Source organism: Solanum dulcamara, chromosome 6 (assembly GCF_947179165.1).
Source record: "Solanum dulcamara chromosome 6, daSolDulc1.2, whole genome shotgun sequence".
NCBI classification, from domain to species: domain Eukaryota; kingdom Viridiplantae; phylum Streptophyta; class Magnoliopsida; order Solanales; family Solanaceae; genus Solanum; species Solanum dulcamara.
The window spans coordinates 17,018,506-17,027,651 of record NC_077242.1 but is presented as its reverse complement, the minus strand read 5'-3'; the positions used below and the strand labels follow the sequence as shown (position 1 = coordinate 17,027,651).

Below are 9,146 nucleotides of genomic sequence, written 5' to 3'. Positions count from 1 at the left end.
GTTTTGCCTCTCTTGCCAAGTGTATTGGCAAATGAATCATGATATCAAAAAATGCCGGAGGAAAAACCATTTGAAGTTTGCATAATATGATAGGAATTTCAGCTTCTAGGATATCAAGATCTTCAATTTTCAGGCACTTAGCATATAGATTCTTGAAAAATTTACCTAAGGCTATAATTGGTTCACACACTTCCTTAGGTAACAAACCACGTATAGCTACGGGTAAAATATCTTGCAATAATACATGATGATCATGACACTTCAATCCATGTATTTATTTTTCAAGTACATTAACACACCTTGAAATATTTGATGAAAAGGCATCTGGAACCTTGAAATTAGCTAAGAAATTGCATAACTTCAACTTCTCTTGAGGGGACAATGCATAGCAAGCTGCCGGCAATAAAATATTATCCCCGTCCTCAATTAGATGCAACTCTTGCCTAATACCAAGGTCCACCAAATCATATCTACTTTTCAATGTGTCCTTTGTCTTACCAACCATACTCATCACAGTTGATAAAATATTGTCGGATACATTTCTTTCTATGTGCATCACATCAAGGTTGTGTCTTAACTTAAGACTCTTCCAATAAGGTAATTGAAAAAATATACTTTTCTTCTTCCAATTATAAGCATTGTTAGAAACATTACGCTTTCGCTTTTGCACTTTACCAAAACTCACATTGCCCAACTCATGTAATTGCATAAGTGCTTCATCACATGTTAAAGGGCTAGGTGCGATCCCCATTTCCACTTTCCCATCAAATAACATCCTATTTTTACGCCATGGATGGTTCATGGGAAGAAAGCAACGATGCCCCATATAACACAATTTGTTGCGTAAGAAAATTGATTGTGTGTCTTTATGGCAACAGGGACATGCAAGCTTGCCTTTAGTTGACCATCCTGAAAGGTTTCCATATGCTGGAAAGTCATTAATCGTCCAGAGCAGAGCCACACGCATAAGAAAATTAGATTTTGAGTGTGCATCATAAGTCTCCACCCCATCCCATAATTCCTTCAACTCATCAATCATTGGTTGTAAATATACATCAATATCATTCCCTGGAGACTTAGGTCCTGGAATAAGAAGTGTCATCATGAAATATGGATCTTTCATGCAATCTCATGGTGGCAAATTATATGTAACTAGAACGACAGGCCATATACTATGATTGGAACTCATATTTCCAAAAGGTTGAAACCCATCACTTGCTAAACCTAATCGCACATTTCTTAACTCAGCTAAAAAAGTAGGATGACGCTCATTGAAAGATTTCCATTCTATTGAGTCAGATGGATGACGCATGACACCGTCATCAATATTCTCCTCCTTGTGCCACCTCATCTTCTTTGATGTCTCTTTTGCCATGTATAATCTTTGAAGCCTTGGTTTGATTGGAAAATATTGCAACACTTTATGAGCTACTTTCTTGCCTTTGGGTTTTACTGACTTCCATCTAGACTTGCCACACTTAGGACATGATTGAGCATTGACATAATCGCTCCAATATAAAATACAAGCATTCTGGCATGCATCTATTTTGGTATATCCCAAGCCTAGGTCACGAAGAACTTTCTTTACTTCATAGAAAGAACTAGGTACAAATGATCCCTCGGGAAGAACTTCTTTAAACAACCTTAATAACTCATCCATCGATTTGTTGCTCCAATGGTTAAGTGAATTAAAGTGAAGTAATTTAACAACAAAAGACAACTTTGAGACTTTTGTGCAACCAGGATAAAGTTCTGTCTTACCATCTTCTAACAATTTGTAGAACTTTGTAGCATGCATATTTGGCTCTTCATTTCCCTCCGAATAAGTAGCATTATTATCCAGATTCATATATCCACAAGCATCATGGATCATTTGAGTAATGTCATCCTCTTCAGCGCTATCAACTTCTACTTCATCATTAAGTGCGACATTAGAATTTTCAACTCTAACCAACACTTCTCCATGCAAGTCCCACACCTTATAAGAATCCCAGAATCCCTTCTTCAATAAGTCTACTCTTATATCAATTCTTAGCTTAAACACAGTGTTCATACATCCTTTACAAGGACATCGAATCATAGTGTTCCCCTTGGGTTGACTGAATGCCCAATTAAGAAAACCTTCTACTCTGTCTCTATATTTTTGGTCAACTCTATTCCTAATATTCAACCAACTTTTATCCATTCCTATTTCAATAAAAAAATCAATAAGTTAATTAATTCAATTATTCATAATGATAAATATTGGACAGAGAAGTACTGAGAAATAAATTTACAGGAAAATATCAATAATGAGGTTGTGACTAGAAGTTGGAAATTCTCATAATCAAATGCTAATAATAAAAAGGGAGCGTAGATCACATATGATTGTGACTAGCACAACTTACTGTGTTTGCAGTGATTATCTTGCAAAGTACAAGTAAATATTCAGATGTGCTATTGAGCCTCATATACAATGGCACTTACTGTGCTGTGCTGCAGACACTCTTTCCAAGCACAGCCATATAGTTGACAGGTTGTATCAAGCCTACAATTTTCAACAACTTCCTAAGGAGACAAGGGGGTACTACATACTAGACAAACTGGAATGTCAAGTTTCAGAAGGCAAAAGCTGAAGAGGATCATGGAACCACCTTAAATGAGCTGCAGACTATCTCAAGAGGAAGCACCATGAGCTCTTCTTCTAATTTTCTTTTGTTTCTTTCTTTTTTTGTGTTCTCTCTTCTTTTTTTCTTTTTTGAGGCTATGTATTTCCTTGAAGTTATAGCCTCTTTGAAGAATCCTTATTTAGGATTATATTGCAAAGGGGAGAGTCTCCCTTATTTTATGGTTTTCCTAGATACTTTGTATCGAGAGGAGTCCTCTCATATATGCTTAGCTACCTAGGATCCATTGTTCTCTATTATCTACTACTGTGCAGGTACATTGCAAATCTGTAGAAGCTGTAGGTTGTGACTAAACCACCTAGGAGAAAATGTTGTGGATAAGATCACCAACTACAGAAGCACTGCAGAGCTGCAGCACAAACCTGGAGGATGCTGCAGCAATTAATACAGAACTGCAGCTCCTTGTACAATTCAGAGCTGCAATATCCAACAACAAAGTCACACAACAACTTGAAATACCCTGTAGAACTGAAGCAGTACAATGCAGGTAATAAAAAGTTCAACTTGGATGATCTCATGGCCTTTTCTAAGCAACGAGTAGTGAATTTGTTCGTATTAGTAGCACTTTTCTGATGCACTCACAGTTTACGTAGTTGTTTTAATCAAAAATGCAGATGGACTGTCTACTAGTAAAAAGCTTTTTTCACATAATAGACCAATCGATAATTTATAATCTTCTCTTTTTCACATTCTAATAGCACCAAATTCTTAATTTATCAACTATCTACTGCACAATAATGTCAATCTCATATCTCTCCTCCAAATTATATAATTATACGGTTATTGTTATTCCTACAATTTTTAAGTATTATCATATCTTTTTGTAGCTCACAAAAGATAAGGACAAATACTAGAATTCTCCATACATTCTGCGGCTATTTACAGTGAGTCTTATCGACTCTACACATCTCCAAAAAATAAAACTTCAAATAAAGAGAATCGATTGATCAGCTAACTAGACAGAACTGCACAAAGTATAAAAAATAAATCTCTGTAAACAAATTGTGAATACTTCTTTCTCCAACAAAGGTGTCAATTCTTTAACTAGTCAAAACCACAAATTCATGAAGAGATAAAGATGTAAACAACGAAGAGACTCTCGATTTCAAGATAGATTTTTCAATGTGCAATCCAAATGTAGGACTTCCATCAACAGACATAGAAACACCCACACAGAGGATATCGAGAATACAAAATACAAAATACAAATGAGAATATAGAATTTCAGCTTCTAGTTTACCTCGCAAGATCGAGAATACAAAATACAAAAACATCTTTAGAACTTTCAGCTTTTAACTTACCTCGAACTAATTTTCAAAACTTCAAATGGGCGAACTGGTTCAATCCTTTAGAACTTCGAACTTCTTACGCTCACAGTGATTTTCAAACTAGGAACTCTCTTCCTTCTCCATCGACTTTAGAGAACCCCATTCCTACAAAATTCAAGTGGGTTATAGAAATTACATGTAAAATCTTAAAATACATAAACCTAGAAACGGATTTGAGCACATACCTGATGAAATACATACTTTATAGAACCCTATTAGTCAAAAATTGAAGAATATTCAGCAAAAAGGAACCTTATTCATATATATTTCACCAACAAATCGACACTACTTGTTCCTATAAATCGAGCAAAGAGGAACCTCTGTTAGCAGTGTTGTCTCTGTTTTTCTTTCCTCCGATCCCTTTTCCCAAATCTATATAATATCCATTTTTTTGTTTAGGTTTGTGCAAGAGCTGATGAGAATGGCCTTTAGTTTAGCAGCTAAGAGATGATCTTTTAATATCTCAAAGCTTGCCAAATTTTTACAGATTTTTTAGTTTATTTTTCTTTTAAATTTAATTTAGTTGGATTAACATTAGCGGCGACTAGGTCGCTACAAAATCTTATTTGAGGCGACATTTCAAAATTTGCTACTAAATATTTAGCGCCCAAATTTTATTTTAGCGGGACTTTATAATTTGCGAATTAGTGACAACTATTAGCAGCGACACAAAATAAGTCGCCACTGAAACTAAACATTTTGGAACGACCATATATGTCCCTACTGAATATGAAGCTTTTGTAGCAACAAGTAGGGTCGCCACTAAATCTCGCCACAATAAGTCTTATTTCTTGTAGTGTAATTCGGATTTTGTGTATTTTATGGACCCGCAATGGTGTTGACTATTTTTGATTTAAACTCAACTGTAATGGTCATTGCTTCATAGCTTCGAGACTTGCTTTTCTTCTTAGCTGCTGACTACCGATTCTACTGCTCCTTGGCTTCGAATCTCAGCAAACGAGTGCACTACACTGTAAGACATAGTGTTGTCTCTAATACCATGTTAAATCTCCATTGATGGAGGTTAAGAGCAAGTGGACCTTGAAGGAGGAGAAGAGAAGAGAAGCGAAGAGAAGAAAGGAGAAGAGAGAAAAGGAAGAAAGAAGAGAGAGGAAAAAATATTAATTCATTTATTTTTCTTATTCATACATGTATATATTGTATGTACTTATGGTGTATTGTGTATAAGTACTTCACTAACTACTTCTAACTACCTTCTAACAACTTCCTAACAACTTAGTTAGTTTAACTAACCATAGTATATTGACTAACTAACTTCTTAGTCAACATAGACCAACAAAAATACCAGTCATTTTGTGGTTATCTGCTTTCGTTGATTATTATATACTTGGCAGCCAATGTATCCACGAGACCAGACGGAGGTCGTAAATGAATGACAACAACACTTTGGCCTTTCACTATTCTCTTTTTCGTCTTTTATTGATCATGTTTTATTATAATAAAAAAAAATTAAAATTGTTTTGACTTTTTATAACTAATTTAGAGTAAAAAAAAAGTTAAATTATATTTTTATTATTTTTCAATTTCAAGTTAAATTTCTTTATTTAATGGTTTCCCGGAACCACAGGCCTTAAATTGCGAGTGTGCTACAGTCGTTGACATGCAGTAGTAGAAGAGTAGCAAAAATGGAGAGCAGCAAGCAGCTGGTTTTCATTCCAGGGCCAGGAATGGGTCACCTCGTCGCTGCTGTCGAAATTGGTAAGTTACTCATCAGCCGAGCCCATTGCCTTTCAATTACTTTCATCATTATTGATCTTCCAATTGAAACCCGTGTACATACCTATACAAAGGATCTGGACGATTCTACCCCTCCCCGCCTTCGATTCTTGCACCTTTCTCCTCCTCCTCAACCTCAAAGTAAAAATCTTTCAAATCAAGAAGCTCTTCTTTTTGAAACCTTTAATAATTCGAAGCAGCTAGTAAGAGATGCAATAATCCAAAACTTCATGACTAGTAGTACTACTCGACTTGTTGGTGTGACTGTTGACATGTTTAGTGACAAAATGATACAAGTAGCAACAGAGCTTGGTTTACCAAGCTACGTTTTCTTTACTTCTAGTGCTGCCTTTCTTGGCCTCTTGTTTTATGCACAGACTCTTAAAGATGAACACAATCGTGACATCTCCGATTTCAAGGACTCCGACACGTTACTTCCCGTTTCGACTTACGTCCATCCTCTTCCTGCTAAGGTTTTGCCAACTGCCATGCTGGATAAAATTGGCCGATTGCACTTACCTCTGTCTACTGCTCGAATGATACGACAAGCGAAAGGGATCATAATTAACACTTTTGTTGAGCTCGAGCTTCATTCAATTGAATCCCTTGCTAATGATAATGGGGTTCCGTCTTTATACCCAATTGGGCCTATAATCAACCTAAATCAAGAACCGGACGAGAGTATCAATAGCTGGTTAGATGAGCAACAAGATTCTTCAGTATTATTCCTCTGTTTCGGGAGCTACGGTTCCTTTGACGAGGAACAATTGAAGAAAATTGCAATAGCCCTTGACCATAGCGGCTGCTGTTTCTTGTGGTCATTACGGCAGCCGCAGGTTAAGGGTGAAATAGGTGCTTCGGACGATCTTGCACATCCGGAGCAAGTGTTGCCAGATGGTTTCCTGACACGAACTATGCATAGAGGGAAAGTGATTGGATGGGTGCCTCAAGCAGCGGTGCTATCTCACAAGTCGATTGGAGGATTCATTACACATTGTGGTTGGAATTCGATACTAGAAAGCTTGTGGTTTGGAGTTCCGATGGCAACATGGCCTATGTATGCAGAGCAACAAGTAAATGCTTTCGAGTTGGTAGTTGATTTGGAGATGGCTGTGGATATAAAGATGGAGTATCGGAGTGAGAGTCCCGTTTTGGTCACAGCAGAGGAGATAGAGAGTGCCATAAGGCGACTGATGTTTGATAGTACAGAGGAGAAGAATGGTATCAGAGAGAAAATGGAAGAACTGAAAGACAAAAGCAGGAGGGCCTTGTTAGAAGGGGGATCATCTTACTGTTTTCTGGAGAGTTTGATTAAAGAGTTTAAGGACCAATCGTCCAATTGAAGGTTTTAATTACTTTCTTCTGTGAATGTCGAGTACCTATCTAGCTCTGTGGTAGAAATAAGATTTGTGTACATTTTGCATTTTTCAAATTCCATTTCATGAAACTACAAAGAATTGCGTTGCTAAGTTCTCACTAAACCTCTAGTCCTTCATGTGAGCATAAATGTCGATCTTTTAATGACATTGATGTTAAATCTATAATATTTCTATCCCAACCTAATTATTCACTTGTTTGAAGTCTTATTTAATGTAATGAAGTAGGACGCACAATTGGTCAGACGTATCAAATATTGACCAATTTATTGAAAAACTCTAATGTTTGATAGTGATTATTTTAGGGTGTTTTTTTAGTATGGGGATGTTTTTATAATTTTTTATGTTTAATTGATTAAAATATTTTTTTAGCGGAAGTAGGAAAACAAATTCAATAGATAGTAAGTGATCTTTTAAAATTATTGTCTCCTCGCCAATGGCCCCAAAAACTCCCCCCTCACCCCCCACCCCTTTCCCTTTTCTTGATCATCACACCCCTATATTGTTGATCTATGATGAATTCAAAGGTTAATTTGATGATCAGCATACGAAAATCCAAATTTATCAAGCTTTCATATGTCTACAGAAGAAATTTGGTTGCAGAAAATTCTATGCATAAAGTGAAAGGAAGGTCCTTCATGGATGACTAGGGACAACTGCCGATCAAAAACTACATGACATATTATACACGAGCAAGAACGATTCCTTGAAGAATTTGATTTCTTTTATAAACGCCAAATATCCTCATATTTGCATAAAAGAAAAGAACTTTAGAATTAGGAGAAAACACAGAAAGTCGAACTAAATAAGATAATCAAGTCCAATTGAGATTAAATTTCTTAACCATATTTCAATGAGTTTTGAAACAAGAAAACAAGAGAATTTCGATCATTACCTCTCATATATAAAGCATCATACAACAACAACAACCCGGTGAAATCCCACAACGTGGGGTATGGAGAGGATAAAGTGTACGCAGACCTTACTCCTACCAGGGTAGGACGGCTGTTTCCGAGAGACCCTCGGCTCAAAAGAAGCATAAAAAGAGGTCAGATAAGGCTAAGAAGTACAAAGCGATATAAGAAAGCAAATAACGAATAACGCAAATAACGAAAGCGACACGATAAAATAGAGTAATCAAAGTACAGAAAGTAATTGAAGGATAATAACAGAAGTCAGGACACAAGAAATTATAGTGCGCTAATGCGCCTACTAATACGGAAGAATAACGAGACTATGTACTAGTCTTCTACCCTAATATGGGTCCTCCACACCCTCCTATCTAAGGTCATGTCTTCAGTAAGCTGTAACTGCGTCATGTCTTGTCTAATCACCTCTCCCCAATATTTCTTCGGCGTACCCCTACCTCTTCTGAAACCATCCATGGCCAACCTCTCACACCTCCGCACTGGAGCATCTGTGTCTCTCCTCTTCACATACCCAAACCATCTCAGTCGCATTTCTCGCATCTTATCTTCCTTGATAAACCAGCGTTTATATATAGATGTAGGAGGATCTGTTTGGGAAGTAAGAAGCCACCGAAGCCACTCCTACCTTGTCTCAAATAGCCTCATTTCTAATCCTATCACTCCTGGTATGCCCACACATCCATCTCAACATTCTCATCTCAGCAACTTTCATCTTTTAAACGTGAGAGACCTTAACTGGCCAATACTCCGCTCCATATAACATAGCCGGTCTAACCACCATTTTGTAAAACTTACCCTTAAGTTGTGGTGGCACCTTCTTGTCACTATAAAGCATCATAGTTGATGTTATTATCTTGGATGCTATTCATACAGATCAAGATTTATTTTCAGCAAATAGTTATCATTCTAATTAGTATCTTAATTTGTGAGAGTCAACTGTCAACTAAGAGAAAATGTTCCTAAGGAAGCTGCTACTCTAGTTTTCTAATTGATTAGATTGATTCTTTGTTCGATGTGTCGGAATTTTTTACTTTACTTGACATTTTATAATAAGTGTTTGTTTCTTGATCATGAGTTGTAAAGGCTTTCAAAATTAGGGATGGAATCTTG

At 36.6% G+C, this 9,146-nt stretch overlaps 1 protein-coding gene across 1 annotated transcript; it reads left to right on the top strand.

Moving 5' to 3' along the window:
• Window positions 1–5,544: 5,544 nt before the first annotated feature.
• LOC129893235 (anthocyanidin 3-O-glucosyltransferase 2-like) lies at window positions 5,545–7,301 on the top strand. Its single transcript, XM_055968738.1, has one exon. The coding sequence runs from the start codon at window positions 5,641–5,643 to the stop codon at window positions 7,072–7,074; it is 1,434 nt and encodes a 477-aa protein (XP_055824713.1). The 5' UTR covers window positions 5,545–5,640; the 3' UTR covers window positions 7,075–7,301.
• Window positions 7,302–9,146: the final 1,845 nt, after the last annotated feature.